Genomic DNA, 27,678 nt, shown 5'->3' on the forward strand with positions numbered 1-27,678 from the left:
GAAGTCTCCAGTTCTGCCTCTCTTCATTGTGCCTGTGTCCTTCTGTTTCTCTTTCTCTTCCATTTCTCTACCCCTCACTTGTTCCTCTTAGTGGCACCTGTGGTCTGACTGTCTGGGGGTGGTTTCAGGAGTGATTATGCCCTGCTCATGCATTGTGGTGCCAGGTAAGTGTCATCCCAGGCCTGATCTGTTCTGTCCTCCCTCCCAGGACTGTGGGTGGCAGACTGGTGCTCATCTCAGGCTAGCTTCCTATCAGGACTCCTTGGCACCAGTCTGTGGTGGTCATTTCAGTCTCATTCCTCTACTGGCCCACTTGAGTGGCCATCTGTCTGGCCCCTGGCAGGGTTCTCCTAGTCTCTGGCTTGCTTCCTGTCCTGGAAGCCTGTCCAGGCCCCCTGGTGCCAGACTGGTGGTAGTCCTAGGGTCTCTTTTTCAGGGAATATTAAGCTACTAACCATTCAGATAGATGTCCACAGGTCAGAACACTGAGCATAGACATAGCCTCTCTCTGCCACCTACTGACGTACATGTGGCACAGCAGCCACATCTGAAACACCTTTCCTTCAGGACTTTTACTGTGAAGGGCATTAACTTTGTCAGACTTGATTTTGTAGCAGTTGAAATGATAATACCATACTTATTCCTTTTGCTTCTGTTTATGAATGATTATGTTCCTGACTTGTGTGTGGTGCCAGCCCTCCATCACTGGAATAAAACCAACCTGATCATGATGTACAGTATTCCTAATGTGTTGTTGAATTTTGTTTGGAAATTATTTTGGATTTTTTACATCTATGTTCATCAAAGAATTTGGTTTATTATCGCTAGAGGCGGGTGGATCTTTGTGAGTTCAAGACTAGGGTTATCTACCAAGCAAGCTCAGGAAAGCCAGGGCTCTTTTATATAGAGAAATCCTATCTCCAAAAAGAATGAAAGGAACAAGAATTTGATTTATCATTTTCTTATTGTGTCCTTACCCAGTTGTCTCAGTATTGGCTCTGTAGATGGAGTTTGAAAGTTTCTTTCCTATTTTGTGGAATAGTTTGAAGAACATTGATGTTAGTTCTTAAGTCTGGAAGAATTCATGGTCAGTGTCTGGTCCTAGCTTTTCTTTGCTAGGAGACTTTGAATAGTGCTTCAGTATCATTATTGATCTGTTTAGGTTATTGTTGTACCTCATTCAGTTTTGTTAGGTCATATAAACATCTAGAAATGCATACGTTCCTTCTGGACTTTCCTGGTTTATTAGAATATATAATGTCTTGGAAACTTTGCTCTTTTATTTTGTATGTTTTATTTTGTTTTGTTTTTAGAGAGAAGGCTTCTCTGTGTAGCCCTGGTTGTTCTGTAGACCTTGCTAACCTCAAACTCAGATCCGCCTACCTCCACCTCCTGAGTGCTAGGACTAAAGGGGTGCACCACCACTGCCTACCTAAAAATAGTGTTTTTCTTCTCTCCTTCTTTCTAATGACATCCAACTGCAGTGATTCAGCTTGTGCACAATTCTGATTTTCCTTTAGATCACTTTTGTATTTCTCCATTGTTGAGGTGTCCTGTCTCCATAGCAGCCGGCCTTACTCACTGAGGTAGGATCTCTCACTTCAATCCAGAACTCCCCCCGAACACCTAGGCTGACTAGCTAGACTGCTCCAGGAATCCCGTCTCCACCTTGTGAATACTGGGGAGCCACGCTCCCATCTTCATGCTTGTATGGCAAGAGCTCTGCCCTCAGCCTGGGGTGGATTTCTTTATGGTTTTATTTGGGAATAGCAAGCAGCCTTTTCTTGGAGACTCATCTTCATGTCACTCAGAAGGGAAAAATCAAATTGCAAGACAGCAATGACACAGAAGCAAACAAAGATGAGAAGCAGCTGAGGACAGCTACTAGACCATGAGCACAGGAGAGGGAGGCAACAACAATGTACAATATACTGGAGCTTAAAAGTTAATAAAGGTAAGAGCAAGAAAACTAGAGGATAAAGCAAAGGAGTCTAGGAAAGAAAAAGGAAGCAAGGTTAAAGAAAAAACATCGTTTACAGAAAATAAAGACAGTTAATATTTTCCGGCCATCATTCCTTCAGGACCATAAGACTTGGGCTCTTCTCTCTGGCCAGTAATGAAGTCCTACTGCTCAGCTCTTTATATCACAGGATGCTGTCCACCCAAAACTTGCTTAATTGTTCCTTTTGTCAGCTGTCAGCGTGATTGGAGATGTCACACTTCACAGTTGAAATGTACCTGGTAGATGAGGAACATTATAATGGCAGCACGTTTATAACTTACAGCAGTGAGAGGTTCAGGAAGAGAACCGTTAGTGTCTGCTTATTTCCGAATTAGCTATTTTAGTTCACTCTGCTTTAAGAGGCATTTACAGTTACATAAAATATTAATGCTCTTATTGGTTAATGTCATATATCTTATTTCATAATGCAAACCCTAGCACAGTGGAATTTCATTTTGTGAAAATTAGTGGCTGAGAAAAGCAGCGAGGCCATGTTTGTTGGTGAGCCCAGTATCGCTTGTGTGTAGAGTGGCTGCCTTGCACTTGCAGGTCCTCATGGAGTCCTTCGCTCCCTCCCAGTGAGCTCATCATTCTCCTCCTCCTTTTCGCGGACGGTAAGGCTCTAGAGTACATCAAGCACCTTCCTGTCATGGGCTTTGCGTCTGCGTACACACAGCCTTCTATTCATCATTAACTTCCTCCCTTAGTTGAGGTTTCTGCTGAAAGGTTTTCTTTTTAGAGAGATTGCGTCTCTTCTCGACCATTGCCTACATCACTTTTTTATCCCCCCCCCCTTAATTTTCTTCATGCCATGAACAAGTTTTTGACTGACAGTCTTTGTAATAGCTATAATATAAACTCCACAAAAGCTGGAAATTTACTTATTCAATTTGTGAATCTCAGATGACTAGAGCAGAGTAGATGTTCAGTGAATAAATCCTACAGATTATATGCTTTAATCTTTTTTAAATACTAAATTGAGACTTCGAGAAAAATAAGTAAATGGGTGGTGGAGATAGAAACCATCTTTAGAGAGGCCTCGCACCTACGTAGAGTGAAGAGCTGTTTGCAAGAGGCCTCTGACCGCACTTGACGAAATGCTTCTCGCCTCAGGACCTTTATAATCAGTATCGGGACTCAAGGGATTTTTCAGGATTCTAATTTAGAACTCTTATGGACTCATTCTCATCTGAGTGATTAAATAATTGCTCCGTGGCTTTCTGGTTTCCTAGTCAGTAACTTCTCAGCACTGTTAAGTTCACTGTGATCTTCCAAGGCATGCTATCTCCGAGATCTGATTCTGCTTGTCACCTCTCATGCTCAGTACTTTGTCATTAATGCACAATATTTCTTTATCTTCAGGACTGCTAGAGATTTAGCAGAAAGTCTGAGATCTACATGCTAATTTGAGAAGTGTTTGCCTCATTGGCTATATTTAAAATCTTTTTTCTCCCTTACAGACGGTTCAAGAAGAAGAAAAGGAGATCTACAGACAGCTGCTGCAGATGGTCACAGGGAAACAGTTCTCTGTAGCCAAGCCCACCACACATTTTCCTTTACATCTGTGAGTCACAAACGCATCTTTCATATGAACTTAATTTTCTAGTTTGTTACTTGATATTGAAACTTTTCCCTTCTTTTACTAGGTCTCGGTGTCTTAGTTCCAATAAGAACTCTTTGAGAGATTCGCTGTTGAGAAATGGAAACTCTTGCGCATCTCATGTCATTGGCTCTGATACTTCATCCTCTGGATCTGCCAGCATTTTGGCTGCACAGGAGCAGTTGTCCCACAGTGCACATTCCCTGTCATCTGGTACCCCAGATGTTGCCTTTGGATCCAAAGACTCTGATCCTCACCATCACCTCTCTGCACCTCATCAGCCAGATAGCTTACCAGCATCAAATACACAGTCTGAAGGTAAATAATACTAGCACCCAGTTAACTGTTCCTTGGACCTGTTGCAGACAAAACTGTAGTACATATCTTATCTCCTTTCTCTCTCACTCTCCTCTCTCCCTTATTCCCTCCCTCCCTACTTTAAAGGATATTCCTTTTTTCTACATACAAATGACTTGCTATACTATTTTATCTTTTAAAAGGGTCTTACTATGTATTTGCCCTGCCTACTTGGCACTTGCTGTGTGGTAGGCTGGCCTTGATCTCATGGCAGTCCTACCCAGAGAGCTGGGATTACAGGATCCTCTATCATGTTAGGGAAATGTTTTAACTTCCCTAGAAGAGTCAAGTCTTACTCAGCCCAGCTGCGTCAGGGATTGCTTTTCATTTCTTTTACTCTCTAATGCACGCAAGGTTTCTCTGGAGTTCTGTGAACTTTCAAACCTTGATCAAGTATTTACCACGTATCTCTTAATCTTGATAGATGCTTCATGCATTTCAGAGTGGTTGAAAGTTTAGAAACAAGAATCTCCTGCCTGACTTTGAGCTGACCCAGTATTGGTGCTGGCCTAAGCATTGGTGCTGGTAAAGATTTTGTATGTAGTTATCCTCATTGTTAAATATGTATTCAGATTATAATGGAAAGCAGGGTTTAGACTAAGTGGTTATATAGTAGGACTCTTTGGACATACACAACCCCTTAATTCATTTGCTTTACTATTATTATTGTTGTTGTTGTTACTATTGTTGTTGTTATTATTATCATTACTGTTGTTACTATACTCACTTTCTGAAAATTCTTACTTGGGGATTCAATTTTTGGTGATATCACTATTTAACTACACATTACCTTTATTACATTTTATGAAATGATTTACTGAGAACTATCTTATCTTCCAAAAATCTAAAATTAAAAAATTCTCCAACTTCAGAAATACATATTATGCAGTAGGATACTGAGATGAAGCTAGACTGGAACAGCATCAGACACAGCATTGCGTTGTGCCCTAGTGTAAGTGAGGGTGTAATCACAGCACTGGAGAAGGTCATGAGCCCTGCTCTCCAGGAGTGTTCAAAATACACAGTGATAAAAGCTGTGCTTGTCCAGTGATTTCTGTAAGTTGTACTGTGCTGTCATCTTCCCTTCTTCTTACCTAACTTAGGATATGCTGTCATGAACTCAAGACTTAGAAATTGTGGCCTGTCTTGTTCCCTAGAAACGGGGAAGGAGCACAGAGCAGGCACAGCCTAAAGGTGGATGCTGATGGACAGGTGTGCTTGTTTCTAATGGTTCCCTATTTGTGAGGCACAGTGGAACTGTCCCTCTTTTCCATCTTTAACTGTGCCTCAGGCTGGCTGTTGTTTGTCCTATGCTTAGTGTCATGCTTTCGACATATATGTAACATGACAACATGTAGAAGTTAAACTTAATGAGAGGAGGTAAGTGCTGGAGTTTTACTAATAATGAGACACTCTTGTGTTTTCTTTCTTTAGGGTCAGACTCTGTGATTTTACTCAAAGTGAAAGAATCTCAGACTCCAGCTTCCAGGTAAACCCAGGGAAAGGGTCAGTGGTCATTTTCCCCGTAGCTACAATTTCTTTGCTGACAGTTACATAGTATAAAAATCTCTTTCCTGTGTTTTCAAATTATTTCAGTGACTTCCTGTTCTCTTTCCATCCAGCCTCCACTCACTTGATTCTGTTGTGCACCATACCACACTGGCCACGCTCTGCCCTCCTTGCTGCAGCCACAGCTAGCTTTCTAAAATTTGTATCTGATCAGTAAGGATGTTTAAGGAGCACTTAGTTGTTAAATTACCTGAAGGAGACTCATTAAGGCAGGATGCCATCGTGCGATTTAAAAGAACCCCTTCACATACACTGCTCACACTTTCCGGCACTCTTCCCTTTAGGGAGTCTTTATTGAGGACCTGCAGTGTTTTGGGTATTGCTATAGACATCAAGATGGCAGCAGTAACTAAGACTCCTGTTCTCAAGGAGCTGCATTCCATATAGGGTTACAAATTAGTAGTGAGCAAGATGTGGTAATTATCAGTGTTGTGAAGAAAAATGAAGAGACACTAGGGTCAGAGGTCCTGTTTACTTAAAGTGGCTGGAACAAGTCTGCTCAAATGCAGCTGATGGAAGTCAAAGAAGAAGTTACATTTGTTTGGTAGCTGTATTGTTGGGGTTTTTTTTGTTGTTGTTGTTGTTGTCTTGTTTTGTTTTTTGCTGTGGTGAAGGTGGGAGGCGTTGCTTTTTGTTTTGACTTTGGTTTGGTTTTTACAAGACAGTTTTTCTGAGTAGCCTTGGCTGTCCTGGAACTCACAGACGTCTGCCTGCCTCTAGAATGCTGGGATTAAAGGCATGTGCCACCATTGCCTCAACAGGAGCTATGTTTGTAAATAGGTCCTTTTGTGTATCTTGATATACTAGTTAGCTTGTAAATATGATATATGTTTGTGTCTCAACATCACCGTTTCTTCTGTCTGACACTGATTGATGTAAGTCTAAGTTTAAATGTCTACTTCACTTCTGGAGGTGTCAGGCACTCCCTCTCTGAGATAGTCACTCACACTGCCGCCATCATCATACAGAGCCTGGCACTCTGTCTGCTAGGGCGATAGCAGGAGCAGTTCTTTATTTGAGAACATTGCAGATGATAAGAGTGTTCTGTCTCAGCCCCTACTTGGCAGCTCTGATATTTATTCTCAGCTTGGGTATTCTACAAAGTTTTCTCTGGTAATTTTTCAAGGAGAAATGTATGGTTTGGATTTGTTGTTTCTTGCATGGTGTTTGGAGTCAGGTCTGATTTCTGCTTGTAGCTTTTCTGAACTTCGCTTGCCAAAAAATTTGAGTGTTAAGACCTTACTGTTGTACTGTGTGAAGAGTAACTGAACCTAGGGCTGTGTCTAGCACTTACAGGGCTGACGCAGGAGGATCAAGTCCTCATCCATATGGTGAGTTTGAAACCAGACTAGTTCAAAGGAAGAAAAGAAAAAGAATGTATAGTTAAGGCGTTTAGTACTTAAAGATGTTTTTCTCACACACACACACACACAGACACACACACACACACACACACACACACACACACACACACACACACACACAGCTAGTACTCTCTCCCAGAAGAAGATGGTATTAGACAAAGCACTTCTCGCTTTCTCATCGGTTTGTTACTAAGCCTGGCTTCCTTTATGGAGGATCTCTCCTAGGAATGACCTGAAGGGAGGGTAATGTAGGAGAAAAGTGTGAGTTGCTGAAGGAAGAGCTGGAATAATGAGTAATGTCTGTGGTTGAAGTTAAGCTGCTGTCCCAAGGCTGGGCTCATTAACCTTAAGGGTTAGTTTCTGGCCACTGCCTTTTGGTTTATTTCCTGCCCTGTTCTCCTGGAATGTGGTGTGCACTTCTCTACTTCATATACTCTTGATTCTTCTGCCTGGGATTCCTGTTTTTTACTTGAGCACTGATGAACTCTTACTTTTTCAAAATCGGATTTAGATGTTAGTTTTTCTAGGTGGTGTCTCTGAGCCCCAGATGACATTAGACATTGCACCTCCCTGTATTTTTACCACTAATATCTTTGCACTTAACCACCTGGTGATAATCTTTGTGTGATGGACATTGGGTAAATAAGTTTTTTCTAATAAATAAACATCCAAGAAAGCTCAAAAGACACTCTTGTAGTCCAAGTACTCAGTTTTCCTTGTTGCTCAATGTTCTATCACACTGAGAGCCATGAGGAAACGTAGTCTTTGGAATTGGACAGAGAGGTTTATAATACTCGTTGTTCCAATGTAATGTGTCCCTCTGAACCTCAGCATGGTTTGGTTCGGTTTTCAGTAAAGCATGAGTAAGAATTTCATGTTGCATATTAAAGATCAATTAATATGGAGATCTCATGAGGCTTAACAATATATAAAACCACTCGGGCAGGTTTAGAAACACATAGAGCACTAGGACCAACTATGCTCAGTATACTTGTAGCTCTTAGTACTGTATATGTGATCTCTTTAGAAATGCAATTTCTCTTATAACTGTACTTCCTGAGCCAACAGATACCTCAGTGCATTGAAGAGAAGTACTTGTAGTAAAGAATACTACATTATTCCTTATTCAGCAGTCATGGATCTGCTCTCTAGCAGGTAGTATTCTACTTGAGGAGGATACAGTAGTTTATAAATAGATAAAAATCTGTATTTTCATGAAATTTATATTTTAATAAGGAGTGCAGACAAATTCATGACCTGTCACTGTGAAAGCTTGGGTAATTCTTTTTACATCTTTGTATGATGTTATAGATATCTTCTCTTGTTGATTTGGTTTTGTGTGTGTGTGTGTGTGTGTGTGTGAGAGAGAGAGAGAGAGAGAGAGAGAGAGAGAGAGAGAGAGAGAGAGAGACTAAAACTACTGCTACTGATGATTTCTGAGGCTTTCTGTCTCTCTTGCCCTTTCGGGTTTATTGTGCCAAAAGTGACTAGTTCTCGTTAACCTTAATGAAATTGAGGGGCAGAACAGCATTTTCTTTGCCAACTCATGGCCTATGGGTGACTGGGAACTTAAAAGAACTCTGACCACACTGTATTTTACACATCTTGAAACTGAAGCCCATAGAGATGAAATGATTTGCTTAGAATCAGAAAACTATTTACTTATTTACTTGCTCTGAGGACCTCAAAGGTCTCCTTTGGAAAAGAGTTCATTCTTGTATTTGTTTCTGTGATGGATCTCTTCAGGATTTACAAGGAGATAAAGCAGCTGAGAGGGAGGAAAGCTGTCGGAACAGTTAACATTCCTGTGACTCCTCAGTGTTCCTCAGTGGGTTTGTTCACAGAGCCTGTGGAATGGAATAGGCTTGTGATCCTTGGAGCAGAGCTGCCTGCTGTGTCTCTGCCTGGGCTCCTTAGCCAGTTTGATGTTTAATGTTTTGTGGATGGAGATTTTCAGTATGTTCTGTTATTTGATTGGATATGTGTAAATGTAACTTATTCTACTATTGTCATAGTTGTCTGGGAGGCTGTCTCTGTCTGCTAACCTAGGCCTAGTCCTGGAAGCTAAGCTTCTAGCCTCCATACAATCTTATCTAGGCTTAAAATGTTTTTAGCCTCTGAGCCTTACTGCTGAAAAGGCTCACTTTCTAGCTGTTTTTGAACTCTGGCTGGCTGGCTCAACTCAGCTCTTCTGGTTCACACTCCTGTCCCACCTGACTGATTCACTCCGGCTTCTTTCTCAGCCTCTGAATTGCTCTGCTTGGCCTCTAACTCTAGCAGTCTTTTCTAGTCTTCTGGCTCCTTCTCATTCTCTTGCTTGTTCTATCTTTACCTGTATCAATCTTGTTCTCTTCTGTCTGTCTCTGAAACTCTCTCCATTAAAAACTGCCTCCACCTCTGCGCTGCTCCACTCTCCCTCCTAAGTCTACTGCACAGCTCTCCACAGTCTCTGCTGTGTTCCTGCTCTGTCCTCTCTCCCTCTATTCTGTCAGATCTGTCTCTGGTTCCTCCCTTCGTCTGCCATAGATCAGACATCACTTTCAGACATGGGTGCTTCCTTCTACAAACTAACTTTACCTTCACTTTTTCAGAATAAGGTGAATACTAAGCACATGCCTGTATTCCAGACAGGGGTCAGAGGTGTGTGCTACGGGCTGAGCCGCACCACAACTAGAAAACTCCTGTAACATATATATGACTCAGAATGGGAAGTCTAAGAATTTAAAGATTTGGCTAAATCTTTTAAGGATTCCGTCAGCCTGCACTATTTGGGAACAGTATCTATCTTAATATATTCTTTTAGAAGAAGGATTTTTTTTTTCATAACATGTTATTCTCTCATACAAGTTGAGAGCTGGACTGAACTTCATTCTCCTCTGATCTTTAGGTCATTTTTTTAGTAGATTCCGTTAAAATTCAAATTAGTTACTTTGTGTCAATTGGATATCTTTTATTCCATAATTACAAAGGAGTCTTACAAACTGTTGAAATTATTGTTTTTTATTTGTGAAAATACTGGAAGCCCCCTAATCCCTTCTGCTCCCTTCTTCCCACTGTAGCCCTACCTTCTTCCAGGCAGAGCTGTGGATCAAAGAATTGTAAGTTACTGGTTTCATTCTACTTTTTCTTGTTATTTCATTTTCATTTAGGAAGAAATCAGACACTGGCTAGTTATTCTATCGTTTTTACTCAGTAAGAAATACCTATTTGTACTCTTTAGTTATTGGGTTTTTAAGATTCTCTTAGAGTTACAATATTTAGATTTTATTTATTTTTATTTTATGTATGTCAGTGTTTTGCCTGCATGTATGTGCATCCTGTGTGTGCACTGCCCACAGAGGCCAGAAGCTGGTACCCTAAAATGAAATTACAGACTAACCATCTGTGATTGTGAGCCACATATGGGTACCAGGAACCGAACCTAAATTCTCTGGAGTTCTTAACCTTTGCGTCATCTCTGCAGCCTCAGTTAGGAGATTTCTGTTTTCATATTTGTCAGCTATGTAGCAGTTGGATTGGAAAAGATTCCAAAGTTAGATATATAAAGAATAAAGTAAATGCCTTTATCGTTACATAAACTGTTGAGATATTAGAGAATTTGAGAAATAACTTAAAACATTTAGTTTCAAGTGTTAGGACCTGTTGAGTTTTCTTCAGCCCTTGGTCTTTGTAAGTGTAAATACAGAATATTTAGCTGCTGCCTTGACAGTACACTCTCATTCTGTGGGGCTTAGTTCTGCTTTTGGATATTTAGAGCCAACCTTCACTCTCACCAGTCTTAGTAAGAGGCAAGCTTTTGAAATAGGACTGTGTTATATGTAAATTACTAAAAGTGATAAAATAATTTAAATTACCATGTTGTTTTACTGTATCTTGAAATGTAGAAGTGGTGAGGTCTGAATGAAGTTTCTGTATACGTGAGCTCTGTTTACTACTGACTTTCTTCTGTGTGCAGCAGAGATGTGGTCAGTGCTAAGACACTGATCTCACTGGGTTACTTTCATTTTCTAGAACTAGTGTTTATGATTCTCGAGCTCGGGAAAGATTGCGTCAGATTGAAGAACAGAAAGCATTGGCACTACAGCTTCAAAACCAGGTAAAAAACAAACAATATTAAAATTAAAGAGGAGTGCCCAGAAGTTAGGAGCACTGACTGTTCTTGGAGAGGACTCAGGTTCCATTACCAGCACTCAGATGGCAGTTCACACCAATAGTAACTCCAGTTGCAGGGAATCTGGCACCCTCAGAAACCAGGCACCTACTTGGTATACATGCATACATGCAGGCAGAGCACTCACTCCTAAACAATAACCAAGGGCTGGTGGTGCATACCCTTAGTCCCAGCACTTAGGAGGCAGAGACAGGGGGATCTGTGTGAGTTTGAAGCCAGCCTGGTCTACAGGGTGAGTTTCAGGACATCCAGAAACCCTGCCTCAAAAAAGATAGACAGACAGACAGACAGAGATGGTAAGTGGCTGATGTCCTAGAGGGACTCACCTTACAGAGGTCAAATAGTAGAGTTCTTTGTCCCACTTACTCTAACGTTCTGTCTCCAGAGATTGCAGGAGCAGGAACATGCAGTACTTGATTCCGTAGAACTTCACCTTCGTGTACCTCTTGAAAAGGAGGTTCCTGTTACAGCTGCCCAAGAAACGCGGAAAAAAAGTCACCATCTGACTGATAGTGAAGATGAATTTCCTGAAATTACAGAGGTAAAGAACACACTGAAAACTCCTACAGTAGAGCGTATGGTGGCAAGCACCTTTAGTCCCTGCACCTTGGAAGCAGAGGCAGGTGGATCTCTGCCTTTGAGACCAGCCTGTTCAACACAGGTATTTCAGGCTATATAGTGAGACCGTGTCTCAAAAAAATTATTTTTCTACAGTTGCTTTTTGTTTAGAAAAGATGCTAAGGGCAGTTTCAAATGTGACTCAGTAGAGTACCTGATATCTAGGGTGCATTTGTATAGCTGTGCTTTAGTTGGGTTGTGCACCAGGGTTCACTTTTGAAGGTGATTAGAGTGCTCCTGTGGTCATAGATGGGTTTTAGCAACTTCAGTGAGAAGTGTAGTAAATTGATATTTTATACCCCTGGTTATAATAATTTTTTTTATATTTCAAAAAATATTTTTTGTTGCTAGGTTTGTCTTGGGAGATTGTGTTCTATTTTGATTATAGTCAGGGGAATTGAGACTCCTGTTTCCTGTATGGTGACATAGATTATTTGATAGCAAATTGTGAGCTGAGAAGTACTATTTTTCTTTTTTTGTTTTTTGTTTTTGTCTTTATTTTTTAATGAATATACAAAGGAATGGATTTCATTATGACTTTTATATACTTTGCTTTTATAGTGTTTCTTTCTCTTTTTAAAAATTATTTATTATTTTATGTGAATATACTGGTACACTGTAGCTATCTTCAGACACACCAGAAGAGGGCATCAGATCCCATTACAGACGGTTGTGATCCACCATGTGGTTGCTGGGAATTGAACTCAGGACCTCTGGAAGAGCTGTCAGTGCTCTTAACGACTGAGCCATCTCTCCAGCTCATAATGTTTCTTTTTAAGCATTAGTAATCTATTATGAAAATTTTGGAAAATACTTAGAAATATATGTATATTTTAAAATCGGTTCCTTAGTCCGTACCTCTTTGAAAACGTTATTGGACCTGGTGCAGCTTAGTGCTGGAGCGCCGGCTCCATGTGCACAGGCCGCGGTCCTGGATCCGGCTGCAGCTGCTCTGCAGTCAGCGAGCAGCACAGACTCCTCACAGCTGTACTGGGCTCTGTTTGCACATCTTCAGAAGTAAACCATGCTGTCTGTGCAGAGCATGTCACTTTGGCTGCTGCCTTTACTCTGTGCTGTCTTTTGTATCTTTTGTGTCTTGGGAAACTATTTGAACCAGAAACATAAAACATAAACCATTTAAGGAGCTTAAAAGATTTGAGCAAAGGTTGTATCAGTCTTCAGGAAGTGGTACAAAAACAAGGATCTGAATGTTATGTGAAAGAAGAAGGGTAAGGTGAGGTGGGTGGGGTCACTAAAGGAAGAGAGACGGGATATGGTGGGTACAAGGAAGCCAACAACAGGAAACTAACTGGTCGGCAGGTGATAAACACAGCCTGGGGATTAGTGAGCAGCCAGTTTTTTCTGAAACCATTTTCTTTTGTTTTCTTAGGAAATGGAGAAAGAAATAAAGAATGTATTTCGTAACGGTAACCAGGATGAAGTCCTCAGTGAGGCATTCCGTTTGACCATTACACGCAAAGACATCCAAACGCTAAACCATCTAAACTGGCTCAATGACGAGGTAATCTTAGCTTACTGATAGTCAGAGAGAACTTGGTGAAGACTGAGGCAAGGCATTATCTCACGGTTTCTGCAAGGGTGAGCAGTGAGGTACAGAGGCGCCCTCAGCAGCCCCTCCCATGGACTATTACAACAGAATGCCTCCGTTCCTGCTCTGCAGTTCTGTTTCTGAGCAGAGCTTCTGTCTGACCATACTGCTGCATGAGGGGCTTCTTTGGGACTCCTAGGCAGGGACCAGCTCTACGTCCTTCCCATCTACCTGCCTTAGGTTACTTACATTGTGCATGATAAGCTTTCGTGTTTATCTGTCCTCATCCTAAACCTTAAAAAAGCCGTTGCATTTGAGAAGATTTATCATTTATTTATTGTGTGCATTTGACAAGTTGAACATTTAAAAAACAAAGTATAGAAGATTATGAAACTCCCAAGTTCATAGAGCTAATAATAGCAGATCCTGGGCACTGGTGTTAATCAAAAGTGTCCACTTACACGTTTTATATGTGTGATCATTTACCATTTTTCTTTTCCAAAAGGATTATAGCCTGTTTGTTATAACTTAGGCAAAACCTAGGGGGCAGCAGTGAGTCAGACATAAGCTGAATTCTTGCCCTTCACTGTGGCAGTTTCCTCAGAGATTCCTTTCAGAGAGGCAGCATTCGTCAGGACAGACTTCCTTTGCAGCAACCCATCCGAGGCTACACCGTGAGCGTGCAGTTAGTGGGCATTAGGTGATTAGAGATTCGGGGAGGCAAGATTCCCTGTCTATTGCATCCCGACCACACCTTCCTACAGTGCTGGAGGAAGTGCTTTCAAAGCCACACAGGAAAGACACATCTTCAAGATGATAATGAGAACTATATTTTAAGAAGCACCAATCTTATAGTATCGTATTTCTTAGGCTTGAGGAGCGCCAACATTTGATGAAATATCAGATACTTAAATTGTGATGTTTAATTTACAAATACTTAATTCTTTTTCATCAATTATGAATATTCAGTCTTTTTCAAGTACTCATGTATTTTTAAATTCTATTCTTTCCTCAGATACTCTTGTACATACCCATTCTTGTTTTGTGTCCTGCTAATATTATAGGAGACAATCCTATAATATTGTAAAATCAAGTAACTCATAAATTATTTTTACTATTGACAAACTAATACAAGAAATGACAAATAATCAGATTTAGTTTTTAAAGTAAAATCTTAAGTGGTCCAAAGGAAGCAGAGTGGGGAGGGGGAGAAAATCCAGGGCTGGCAGGATGGCCAAGCAGGTAAAGGGTTTCCTGCCAGGGCTGATGACCTGTCACAAATTTGGAGAGACCAACATCTGTAAGTTCTCCTGTGACCTCACTCGTGTCCACTGTAGTGAAGCTACGTCCAGACATGTAAACACATAAATAAGTATAATAGTAAAATAAAATCTAAAAATCTCGTGTGTGGCATAAATATAAAGCCATTACAATACTCTCCGCCTGTGTAGTGCCCACAGAGACTAGCAGAGGGTTCTGGATTCCCAGAGACTGGACTTACTCTTAAGAGACGCTGTGTAGGTGCTCGGGAACAGCAGCCAGTGTTCTTAATTGCTGAGCCATCTGTCTAGCCCCTTGATCTGTTTTGTAGATCACTAAATAAATTTAGAAATACATGGAAATAATTTAGGTATTTATACAGATAAAACTGGGTCTTCTTCTAAATAAAAAATATCAATATCTAAACATAAAAATATCTAAACAAAACAATTTTCTTATATCGCATTAAGGCAGTACCCCAGTGGTCCCTGAGAGAAATGAGACTGTGGATGTGGAGATAGAGCAGGAAGTACAAAGATGACAGACCATCGGTGAGTGCTAGGATGCTGTCAGGCAGCCTGGGTGCAACTGCAATGTCAGAAGAAAAGCGGGAGCACACATGCAAGAGCAATCCACAAGGGAAAGGATGGGAAGAAGACGTAGTACAAACATAAAGATGCACTCCACAGCAGATTTAACTTGGCCACATCACTGTCCAGCCAGTGTGATCTAGACGAGCCCTGTGTGGTGGGAATACAGCATGACCCACGGATCTTACTTTAAATTGAATAGTAGTATCATTTTTAGAAGGGACTGGGATGTAGTTCAGTGGGTCATGGGTAGTGTTTGGCTTGTAAGCCTGAGGTCCTGGCTTTGCTCTCCAGCACCAAAGAGAGAGAGAGACAGAGAGACAGAGAGACAGAGAGAGATAGAGAGAGAGAACTGTAAAAAGCATCCTTCACTGCATTTCCGCGGATCGAGCCTGGGACCTGTGTGTGTGAGCCATGTGTTTTGTAGTGAGCCACATGACAACCATACAAGATCCTATTCTGAATGTAAGGATTCGGATGGGTTTACAGACTGAAGGGTGGGAAAAGTTGTGACATGCAAACACTAATAAAAAAAATGAGTCTGTTAATAGTCTACAAAGTTCATACTGAGTGAGGACTGTCAGCAGCGATAGTAATTTTGCAGCCCAACTAAACATACATTTTAATAACACATGGAAAATAACTTGTGTAATTCACAGTTGGTGGAACTGAAGGAGGTGCAAAGCTGCATCTCCTCAGATGCCGGAGGAATGTTTAGGTGCACCCTGTGTGAAGAAGCTTTGTGATTGCAGCCTTCCCTGCGCTCACTTGGCCTCCAAGAACTTAGTCTCCACGAATTACTAAGGACCAGTTTACATGGGTAAACTAGGAACTGGGAACTAGCCAGAAGATATGGCTACCCCCTTTTTTGTAGGGGGAAGCTTTGCAAGCTCATTCTAATTATTACCAGGTTTCCAAGTAAATACTGGAATATTGTATTTGTAACTTCACCTGGGAGGGAGAGGTCCTGGGGGCAGTCTCATCAGATGTGAAAAGAGGTTGCTGAAGGAGGAGCTAAGGTAGTACATCCTGTAACAGACAAGTACACAGCCAGCCAGCTTCATCTTCGAACAGGAAAATGCCTTTCAGCTTTCCAGCTTTGCAATAGCCCTGTAGATAGAAACAGTGTCGCTACTTGATTGTTTGTGGAAAATAAAAATGTAAGACCATAAGGAAGTCCTGTGCTCACTGATTTTATAGCAGGATTGAAATCTAGAACTGAAGCTCAGACTTTTCAGTCACCAATCCCGACTTTTAGACATGGTATTCAGTGGAAGTCTGAGCATTATTTTACTCAGTGGTAGAGCTCCTGCTTCCCAAGCACAAGGCTCTGGGTTTGATCCTCAGTACCACACTCACAGAATAATGGAATGGGGGTGGGGGTGGGGTTAATAGTGGTCATAGCTGGTTATTCTCTCCAATAGATGGATCCTAGTAATGCTCAGTAGAGAGGAAACAACCCACAAAACTTAACACTGGGAATAGGTACTTCTTTATAGGGAAGAAGCCATATGTGTAAGGGAAAAAGACTACTTACTAAGAAGCAAAAGTCAACTGGATAAGTGAGTGTGATAGGCCTGCCAGATGGGATGTATGCATGTGAGTGGGGCCAGCACATCAGAGGGAAGTTAATATTTCCTTACATATCCTCTGCATCAGGATCTTATGCAAGGTCATTTGGAAAATTGTAATTTATTCTCCATAAATGTAGATGCTGCCTGCCTGTTCCTCTTAAAATATCTTAGCAGTAATTCTGAGTATTTGTTCTTGAATTTACACATAAGAAGACAAAATCATGAATACAGTAGGGAAACTGTATTTTTATCTCCATAAGGTGGTCTCTGAGCCATAATAGTCAAGTGCTGATATTTTGTTATCCTCTTGTCTCAGTGTCTGCTCAGGCGTATTAACATTCCCAAGACTGTTGGAACATTTCTTTCTAAGACATAGGTGTGGCTCGGAGTAGCCATGGAAGAGCTGAAGACTTAATCATCAACACATTGTTGCTAGGGAATAGGATACTTCTAGATTTATATGGTTTATTGGGCAAGAAAAAAAGATAGATACCAGTGATTATTTATGTCATCATGGTAACATTCACAGAGAAAATATTCCTCATCTCTCCCCAGTTTTAGTTTGAAAACACTGTAGGATTTTGGGGGGCTGAAGAGATGGCTCAGTGTTTAAGACCACCAGGTGCTCTTGCAGAAGACCTAGGTTTGCTTCTCAGTATTCAAATGGCAGCTTAAAATGTTCTATAGCAGGCTGGAGATATTGCTCAGTGGTTAAGAACACTGGCTGCTCTTCCAGAGGTCCTGAGTTCAAATCCCAGCACCACATGGTGGCTCACAACCATCTGGGATCTGATGCCCTCTTCTGGTGTGTCAGACAACAACACTGTACTCACATACATAAATCATTTTTAAAAGACGGTCTGTAACTCCAGTCTTAGGGGGATCCACATGCAAGTGGTAACAGACATAGACGTACATTCAAGCAAGACACTGATAAGCATAGGTAAATAAATATATATATATATTAATTTAAAAAACGAAGCACTGTAGAATTTTTCTTTAAAAGAGAAGCTTCTTTCCAGTTTCAGGCTGGCAACTCATCAGATAGAATATAAAAGGAACAAAGACACTGTAAACAATTTCTCCATCCTCAAACAAGGCCGCAGACAAGCAGACGCTTGATGGCCAAGGCTCTTCTGGGAATAGGAAGGCAGTTTCTTAGGCACCAGCAGCCACAGACAGCAGTGCCTGCCAGAAAGGTGGCAAGTGGACTGACCTACAGTGCTTGTTAGATGGCTTTGAGTGGCAAGACAGACACCAGGACCCTGAGCTGGTGGACTTTTTGCCCCTTATTTCAAAGGAGATCCAAGACCTGCTGAGCTGAGAGAATCTTGTGTGTCAGAGAGCTCTTGCCAGTGGAGAGGGAAGGGACCTTTGTTTTCATACGGTACAAGCAACTGCTGAGGCCTTGCTGCTTCTCTTTCATCTTGAACACTGTGATCCCGTCTCCCATTTCTCTTCCCTTCATCCCCAGCCTCCTCTGTAGGATGACACGTACGATTCTTTTTGTAGCTTATTTTGAGCTTGACTGTGTCTTGCTGAACATGGCAGTTTTCTTCACTTGAGAGAAAGTCGTGCATCTAGACTTAGCCTGGATATCAGATTGCAAACTCTTGGCTATTGGAAGGAGATGCCAAGGTCACCAAACTCCCTTTGCTGGGATATAGGGAAAATGGACAGGAACCTATATCGTGTCAGAGAGCTGGCTGCTGGCTAGTGGGAGGAAGCCATTTCCCTCCCATAGGAAAACCTTTGATGGAGGGGAAACACAAGCAATGGAAATAGATTCTGTTCTCCTCAGTCTAACAGTTTTATGCAGTTGGCGCTTTCTGGGAGTGAGGAAAAACCTGACTATGTAAAAACTTGTTTAGCTTTTAGAACTTTTTCCTTCTGAAAACTAGAATACTTAGTATATACTAGTATAACATGCCAACCCTTACCCCATCTTTTTAAACCTCAAGCTACTGATTCCAGAAGTGATGACTGTTAGACACCTGGGAGAGGATACCTGCATGGCTTTGTGCTTGACTGTCCATCTCTCCCTGCCATGTTCTCTCTTTAGTCCTCATTGCTTGATAAAGTATATACACACCCTAGCTGCCCTGTGAAAAGGGAACTGTTAGGTTATCTGCCTGTATACTGTGCCTTTTGATACACTGGATATGTAACTATAATATATATTTATAACATATAATATGTATAAATATAACATGGATAACATAGTAGACTAAGTAAATTCTGCTCACTTCTGAGAGGAAACTTTTTTAAAGATTTATTTGTTGTATATAAGTACGCTGTCACTGTCATCAGACACACCAGAAGAGGGCATCAGATCCCTTTACAGATGGTTGTGAGCCACCATGTGGTTGTTGGGATTTGAACTCTGGAAGAGCAGTTGGCACTCTTAACCACTGAGCCATCTCTCCAGCCCTCTGAGAGGAAACTTATCTGTTGCTTTTGGTTAATTTTCTCTCAATAGAGATTATAGTTTACTATCTAGAAATCTGTGTTTGCCTGGGTTCATATTTGTTTTTACAAATGGAGATACATCATTTAGGAGCATTATGTTTTGACAGTTAAACTGAACACTTAGATTTGAAAACGTACCTTCTGATTGTACCTTGATTCCTTTTCACTATTTAAAACAACCAAGAACCAGTTAACCACAGTCCTCTACTTCTTCAGGGATTATTGCACAGTAATCAGAGCTGCAGGTAGAACAGTGTCTTCAGACTTGGCCCCATCACCTTAGAGCTCTTAATTTAGTTTCCCTGAAGCTGCCTTTGCATCTGTATCTATAGGCCCTTTCTCTAGTTCAGACCATGTGTGGGTGTAGTCCTGGCAGGGCTCCCTGCTGAGGACAGTGGCTCACTGCTCTGGCATCCTGGTGTGTAAATATTTGTCAAAGGACAGGGGCATTTTCCCATTCCTCAAAAAACATTCTGAAAAATGTGCCTGTTTTCATAGTCATATTTCCAAGCTGTGGCTCAGTTAGCCCATTCATTCCTTTCAGTTGACAGACGCTGGCTTGGCCTTAGCTATCCACATAAAGTAAGTATGCTGTAATTTTTGGCCTAATAACTTTTAAGTTTTAGGATCAGGACTCTGGACCTAAAGGAACCACAAACAGCATAGTTACTGTTGCTTTGTTGACAAAGAACCATGCATCTCTTCTAGCAAACATTTTAGTTTATCAGACTCAGACTTTGATACTGAAGAAGTAATGTTGTTAACATGAGAAAGCAAACATCGAGATTCTTATGCTTATGACTTGACTCTTAGGTTCCTAAGTGAGGTGGCTGTGCTGTTGCAGACATTTTCTTAGTTTGCTCCATGGTTTTCTGCTCACTTAGATCTGCATAAAACCTCAGCAATTTGCCACTGCATATAGCTGATAAGGCTTCAGATGTGGAACTAGATTTTCTCTTTGTACAGATTGTAACAAGCATTTGAAGTCTTTATTTCCAGCACTCAGGTCTAGAACAGGAGATGTACCACAAGTTCAAGGCTAGAGGGAAAATAAGACCTGAGCCCAGGATCCACTTGCTCAGCACAAACACTCAAACAACTCCCACTGCGCTCCCTCATCTCCTTTCTCCAATCCTCCAGTTTTCTACTAGTCTGGCTAGCATCTGCCTATCTGTCCTGTTTCCAGCAGTTAACTTAGTTGTGTGATACTTAAGAAGTATGATTAATAAAATCTTTATATTAAGGAAAATCCCGATATTTTTAAATTATCTGTTGAAGCATTGACTTGGTTGCCATCCATAGCATAAAACATGAACATGTTAATGACATGCTAATCACTCATAGCAGTGCTCTTTGCTTGTGCTTCTGTTTGGACTGTTTAATGTGTAATGTCTTCCTGCAGATTATCAATTTCTACATGAATATGCTAATGGAACGCAGCAAAGAGAAGGGATTTCCAAGTGTACATGCGTTTAACACCTTCTTCTTCACAAAGCTAAAAACAGCTGGTTATCAGGCAGTGAAACGTTGGACAAAGAAGGTGGATGTGTTTTCTGTTGACATTCTTCTGGTGCCCATTCACTTGGGTGTGCACTGGTGTCTAGCTGTGAGTAACTCCTTTATTTTTGATGACATAAAAAAAGAAATCTACATAGGCAACATAGAGGGTTTGTTTTGTATCTTTGCTTGGTTATGGAGGGCAAAGGTAGAATTTCATAGTGATGACTTGGCTAACAATCAGATAAACCAATGAATTTCGTATTTAGAGTAGGAGATGTTTACATTTGGAAGTTACAGGTCATCCAGCCACCTCAGGTGAGACAAGGGGACAAGCATGTTTGTGATGCCACCAGCTCCAGCTTCAGATGCTACTTCCTACTAGCTGTGACTTGCCTTGTGCATGTGGGGATGTAGCACTTCTGTGGCTCTGGGAGCATGGATACATCAGCTTAATGTTAATAAGTGTTATTGTATATTCTGTTTTGAATTACATTTAAAAGATATCAATCCAATCCAAAAAGGAAATAAAGATAAAGACAAATCTAGAGTCTTGTCACCATCTTTCTTAAACTGTGGAAATGAACTTAATGGTAGTTAATTTTCTTTGAATCATGTGTTGTTGATCATGGAGAAACTGACATGCAGAAAACGATTTTAGGATAGCTAATAGGCCAATGATCATTTCCCAGCACTGCTCTGTGTAAATGACCCACTTGTTCTTCAGCATAATAGAATGCAAAGCATTTACCAGACCGCTCACAGTTTCACAGAAAGTCTGGGGAAAGGTCAAGGGCCAAGGGAGGAAAAGCTGATGATACATTGGTGTCTTCCCTGTTTTGTCTCGTTTCAGGTTGTAGACTTTAGAAAGAAGAGTGTCACCTACTATGATTCTATGGGCGGAGTAAACAATGAGGCCTGCAGGATCCTCTTGTAAGTGCGAATTGAGGACAGAAGAAACTCATTAATGCAGCTTTCTGAAGTTTTAGATGAACAGTCCCACAGAGATGGCTTTGCTTTGATCTCATTACTTAGTGGTTCACCTGGAAATTAGAGCGCAAATCTCTTCCACACCATTTGCTTCTCTTTGTGAAACACCTGTTCCTTGCTCTGCAATTAATACATAGCAAGAGAGATACGTTCCTGAAAAGTGAGCATTTACTACTTCAAAAGAGTGCTCTTGGCTAGGGGGAGGCTTGGAGGCTAAAGGTTTGCTGCACAGGCACGAGAACTATAGTTTGCACATAAATGCTGTGTGTGCATGGTTCCCCTTAACTCCAGCCTTGGAAGGCAGACACAAAGATCCCCAGAGCAAACTGGCTAGTGAGACTAGTAGTATCAGTGATCTCTGGATTTGATTGAGAGACCCTGCGCAATGAGTAGGGTTGAGTGGTAATCAAGAATGACTCCTGATGTTGACCTCAGACCTCCATACACACACACATTCATACCGTGAACATTGCGGAGGAATCCTCTGTGAATTTATTCTGTTTTGTTTGTGTTTTTGAGACAGGTTTTCTCTTTGTAACTCTGCCTATCCTGGAATTTGTTCTGTAGTAGACCAGGCCAGCTTCAAACTCAGATCTTCCTCCCTCCCAAGGGCTGGGATTTAAGGCATGTGCCAGCACTGCCTGGTGTGAATTTGTACTTGTTAAATTGTTGGTTTGGATTAAACCTTTACAAAAAGATCCTACCCTACAAATGTTAAGATATATACTCTGGGGCTGGAAGGATGGCTCAGTGGTTAAACTCCATGTGGTTCTAGAGGTCCTGAGTTCAATTCCCAGCAACCACATGGTGGCTTGCAATCATCTATAATGGAATCCGATGCCCTCTTCTGGTGCGTCTGAAGAGAGTAACTGTGTACTTACATATGTAAAACAAATACATCTTTAACAAAACAAAACCAAAAAAACCCTGATACTGCTTGAGACATTTAATAATAAGTTATCCACTAGGTTGATAACTCTAAAAGGGCCATACAAACCAAAAAAATACATTAAAAAAGGTTCCTTTGGAAGATAGCAGACTGAAGAACTTTAGAAAGAACATTACCTATCAGGAATGTCAGAAGCCGAGGTCCTGTCCCTCAGGCAGGTTGGCCGAATGGGCTGCGTGTGGGAGATTTGAGGGTTGTTTTCTGAGGCGTGCCAGCCCCATTCTCTGGTGGTGGCTGCCGTCAAGCTGCACACAGCTCACCTAGGTCTCTTCTGATGCCCTTAGGCAATACCTGAAACAAGAAAGTGTTGACAAGAAAAGGAAAGAGTTTGACACCAACGGCTGGCAGCTCTTCAGCAAGAAAAGCCAGGTATGTTTCATGTTGATGTCCTAGAAATCCATAGAGCCGGGGTGTGTTGGGAGGAGAGGGTTTCAGTTGCTGCCTGATTCCCATTGACTTCCTAACTTCAAGCTTAACCTGACTTCAGGTTTCTCTGGTTTCTCAAGGAAGATAAATTATTTGTGGGAAAACTCATAATGTGTTTCTTGGGTAAAACTATTTTCTAAATGTAGCGTTGTTTTGCTGAAATTTTTGATGCTTAGCAGAAGGACCAGTTTCTACACCTTTAGATGCCATGAAAACCTGAGATGTTTGGTCCCTGTGTGATTAGTATGAAATCAAAACACAGAGGTGGGACTAAAATGCTACACTTTTAAAATCGCCCTCCTTAAACTTTTTCTTTATTGTCTTAAATAGGAGACCCAAGGTCATGTATCCAGAATTTAGGGAAATGGTGTAAAATTGATAAAGAAGTTTGCAGAAATCTTGTATTGTTGTTGGTCTTTTAGGAAATCCCACAGCAGATGAATGGAAGTGACTGTGGGATGTTTGCTTGCAAATACGCTGACTGCATTACCAAAGACAGACCAATCAACTTCACACAGGTGAGGCGGGCCTTCCGGACAAAACCTCTGCCTGGACACCCACGCTGTCCATAGCTGCCTTCCCTTCCACCTGTTCTGTGGAGCCTCTGCCCTGACTTTTACATACCTCAGGCCCACGCCCCAAGTTACCATTGTCCCATGTGATAGTGACTGAGTTTTATGTTAAGAAGAAAGCTTTATTGACTGTCCATCTCCCCCTTCCTCTTATAAGAAACACAAACTGGAATCAGAGGACGTCTTCCTTAGTTCCCCTCAATTTAGCATTTAGGTTTTGGAATAGACCCAAGTAAATCTCCTCAAGTACTTTGTTACACGCCCTTCCCTGTCCCCTCTGTCAGTGCCAATTTTATCTCAGCGGGAGTTGATCATTTTTCTATATATCGTCCTGAGCCTAGGAGGATCAAGACTACAATTGACAACCTATTCTGATGTTTTCTACTTCACTTCTGTTGGAATCAGTGTCGCCTATGTATTGTCTGAACCAGGGCTTCTTAAACATTTTCTTTTTGCCGAGTCTTGAGCGATGCTCAGTGGTTTAAGAGCACCTGCTGCTCTTCCAGAGGACTGGGTTCAGTTCCCGGCATCCACAAGGCCTTTGGTAACTAGAGTTCCAGGAGATCCACCACCCTCTTCTGGCTTCCACAGGCACCACGGAATGCACATGGAGCTCAGACATGCATGCAAGGGAAGCAGCCCTACAGATAAAAATAAATGAGTCTTTAAGAAGGAATGAAACTTACTAATCTTCTCCATCCAAAAAGTTTTCATTGCTCTAGATGTATACATTAAATAGATAAGTGAAACATATACCGATAATAGCGTAAAGGAATGATTTTAACAGTTCTCTGGCATACATGTCATTTTACAGTTGGTTTGTACACAAATGAAATAGACGGTTTTGCATAGGGTATAGTGTGTCCTCGTTCTCCAGAGGGGTTGGCAGTTTGGTTTACAGTCGGCAGTGCTGAGAATGCTGCTGCACAGAAGTGTGGGATAGGAATAACTTGCATGTGGAAGTCAGAAGACAGTTTTAGGAATTGTTCCTCTTTCTACTGTGAGTCCAAGGATCAAACTCCCATTTTCAACCGTGGTAGAAGTTTCTTTACTCTGAGCCATGTCACTGGCCCGGTACAATAGACCAGTTTGATGTCACATACTGAGGAATGATGATAGGAAAATTCTGATTTTCATAACTAAACTCTTGTTTCTGCCAAGGCAGAAAGTGTCATATGTATAAGTAGAATGGCTGCCGTCCGTCATGTACAGTGATTTATAGTCAGAACTGGGAGTTTCCCGCAGCATCAGCTGGTGTCCTGTGTGTCACAGATTTCTCAGAGTCAGGCCTTAGTGAAATCATGCACCTTGGATTCATTATGTGTTTGAGCCTGAATTAATTTCTGGACATGGTGTGTTCAGAAACCCTTTACTGTTCTCTGATTTTTCAGAGTGCCCTTATACAGTTACAAATTCAAATGTCTGGGCTGGAGAGATGGCCCAGAGGTCCTGAGTTCAATTCCCAGCAACCACATGGTGGCTCACAACCATCTATAATGGGATCTGGGGCCCTTTTCTGGTGTGTCTGAAGACAGAGCACTCAGATACATTAAATAAATAAATCTTTTGAAATAACAAATTCAGATGCTCATATGAGGTCACAGCCCAGAGTTTAAGAACCCTTGAAAAAACTGGGCATGGTGGTACACACCTTCAATACCAGCACTCAGAAGCAGGCCTATCTCTGAATTAGAGGGCATCTTGGTTTACGTAGAGTTTCAGGCTAGCCAAGGATAGATAGTGCGAGACTGTCTCAAACAAAACTAAACTAAAAATTAAGACACTGAGATTTAGACCAAACTGAGACATCGTTTGAAGTTCTCTTAACTTTTTCTCCAATAAAGTACTTTTCTTTTTTTGGCCTTAGTTTCATCGTAAACATAAAAAATTTGATAGACAGCCTTCTCGAAATTCTTGGAGTCATTTGGGAATGGCCTGGAGATTTCAGATGCCCACTATAACTTGCTAAGGGCATAGAGTGAAGATTAGTAGAAGCAAAAAAAAAAAAAAAAAAAAAAAAAAAAAACAAAACAAAAAAGGCAGTGTGACCAGTTATGAGAAGTTTGAAAGACCAAGAGACATTACCAAGTCTAGTTGAAAACCTTGAGGAGAAAGAAACACTGTGCTCATGGTAGTGAGAACTGAGAAGGAGAAAGGAACACTGCTCACGGTAGTGAGAACTGAGAGTCTATCTGTGTCCCTGCAGCAACACATGCCGTATTTCCGGAAGCGAATGGTCTGGGAGATCCTCCACCGGAAACTCTTGTGAAGACTGTCTCAGTGAGCAGACACGGAACGTATGGGGGACCAACCTTTGCCATCAACAGCCAGAGACCTTGGAAACAGCTGCCCCTAACCCCTTGTTCTTGTACAGCCCTTGATCCTGGACCAGACCAGGCAAGATGCATTCACAAGCACATCTGCCTTTCCTTTTGTATCTCAGATACTATTTTTGCAAAGAAACTTTGGTGCTGTGAAAGGGGTGAGAGACATCCCTACTGAAGAGACAGACTGCTTTTCACTTCAGCTCTGCCATCTTGTTTTCCAAGGGCTCCAGCCTCACTGAGTTCCTCATTGGGAGTCCAAGGAAAACTCGAGAAGAATCTTGGTTTCGTATAAACTCTTGTTGCTAGGCCTTACTAAGAAGTAGGAAAGGGCATGGGCAGCAGGTAGGGATAAAAACCACCAGCACATAGTCATACCCACAGTCTCCAAGACGCAGTCAGGAATGGAACTGTAAACTGGACTCTTGAGGCACAAGCTTAAGCCCTTCCTCCAGAACCTTCTATTTATGTGCCCTCCATGAAGCCGACTGCTTCTCCTCAAAGTGTTTTCTCACTGGTACAGTCATCCCATCCTGAGCACACTGCACAAGCCCTGGCAGACCCTAAAGTCTCAAGCAGTCCTTTCCTTACAAGCAGGGGTTGCATGTGCGAGCACACACGTGCTGTGGGAGGACCCACCCAGAAGTATTGAGTGCAGCAGCCAGGCCTGAGGTCCACTGCTGCTGCTTCTAACCAGGAACCTTGGTGGTTAGAATCACATACCAGAGGTGGATGAATACAGGTCTAGGTAGTCTGTGGCTAGTTAGTTTAAATATGTTTCTAACCACAGAGAATTTTATATACATATATACCTATATGTGTGTATACATACGTATATATACACACCCGATGTGAAATATATATTTCACAGGTATATGCTTTTAAAAGAAAAAGACTGAATGTGTTCACCATTTAGTCTGTAGTTTTATTTTCATCTTTCAAACTCTAGCACACAGAGATCCCAGCAAGCCCCGTGTTTCGGGCGTTTGTAGATTTCCTAAGAGTATTTTGAGACCTGGATGAATCTGGTTTAGAAGTAAAGGTTATCAAGGTAAATGGCATTGTCAGCTGAGGAACGGGTGGAGCTTAGATGGATAAACTTGAGATTTTTACACTGCTCTCTTTGTTGTTTGTAGCACCTCTCCCACCCTCGCAGAGCTCCTGAGGGGAGATGGTGAGGTGACAGTGCCAGTGTCGTTTTGTACTTAAGTTCCACAACAGGGACGTTTTCTACTTTCTGTGTGGTGACCGGTAGTTTTCTATGCAGTCTTCTCCCGCTTCCCCTGTGCCCAGCCCTTCCAGCACTGTGCTCTCTCCTTGGGCTTATTTGAAAACTTACTCTGTTTTATACCAAGCTTGTTTAGTACATTTTTCTATGTTTTACCACAAGTTACAATTTGAAAACAACAACTATTTTTTTTACTACTCCATTGTTAAATGAATGTTACTGTCTCCACTCCAGCAGCCTGTGCCCTCCTGCCTCCCTCCCTGCATGTTGGGGGACGAGGGCCCTCTGTACATTTGTGTTTCTTTCTCTTGCTGCTTCTTCCTCTCTCCTTCTCCCTTTTTCTCTTGATTTTCCATAGGGAATAAATAGCTTTCTATGTATGAGTTGCTGGGCCGTTCACGTTCTCTTTAGAAAGCTGGCGTGCACACTCAGCACAGGACACAGAATAGTGTCTGGGTCTTGACACTTACTGTATGTCAGTGACAGCGTGCACAGTGGCAGTTTGGACTACTTAATCTAAAGACAGGCTTCTCGGGCTTTTCTCACTATTACCTGGGGCTCTTCACAAG

The 27,678-nt window shown here is 41.6% G+C and overlaps 1 protein-coding gene across 1 annotated transcript in view; it reads left to right on the plus strand.

Moving 5' to 3' along the window:
- Window positions 1-27,296, plus strand: part of SENP1 (SUMO specific peptidase 1) — a gene marked incomplete at its 5' end in the record, with an annotated part of 39,943 nt that extends 12,647 nt beyond the window's left edge. The window contains 12 exons of the mRNA XM_080939468.1: window positions 3,463-3,566; window positions 3,649-3,920; window positions 5,394-5,448; window positions 9,952-9,990; window positions 10,904-10,988; window positions 11,449-11,604; window positions 13,072-13,203; window positions 20,526-20,729; window positions 21,474-21,553; window positions 22,844-22,928; window positions 23,408-23,503; window positions 25,764-27,296. Coding sequence (XP_080795594.1) covers window positions 3,463-3,566; window positions 3,649-3,920; window positions 5,394-5,448; window positions 9,952-9,990; window positions 10,904-10,988; window positions 11,449-11,604; window positions 13,072-13,203; window positions 20,526-20,729; window positions 21,474-21,553; window positions 22,844-22,928; window positions 23,408-23,503; window positions 25,764-25,826 — 1,371 coding nt within the window. The 3' untranslated portion in view covers window positions 25,827-27,296. The remainder of the gene's footprint in view (window positions 1-3,462; window positions 3,567-3,648; window positions 3,921-5,393; window positions 5,449-9,951; window positions 9,991-10,903; window positions 10,989-11,448; window positions 11,605-13,071; window positions 13,204-20,525; window positions 20,730-21,473; window positions 21,554-22,843; window positions 22,929-23,407; window positions 23,504-25,763) is intronic.
- Window positions 27,297-27,678: the final 382 nt, after the last annotated feature.

This window comes from Micromys minutus (assembly GCF_963924665.1).
Source record: "Micromys minutus genome assembly, chromosome: 27".
NCBI lineage: Eukaryota > Metazoa > Chordata > Mammalia > Rodentia > Muridae > Micromys > Micromys minutus.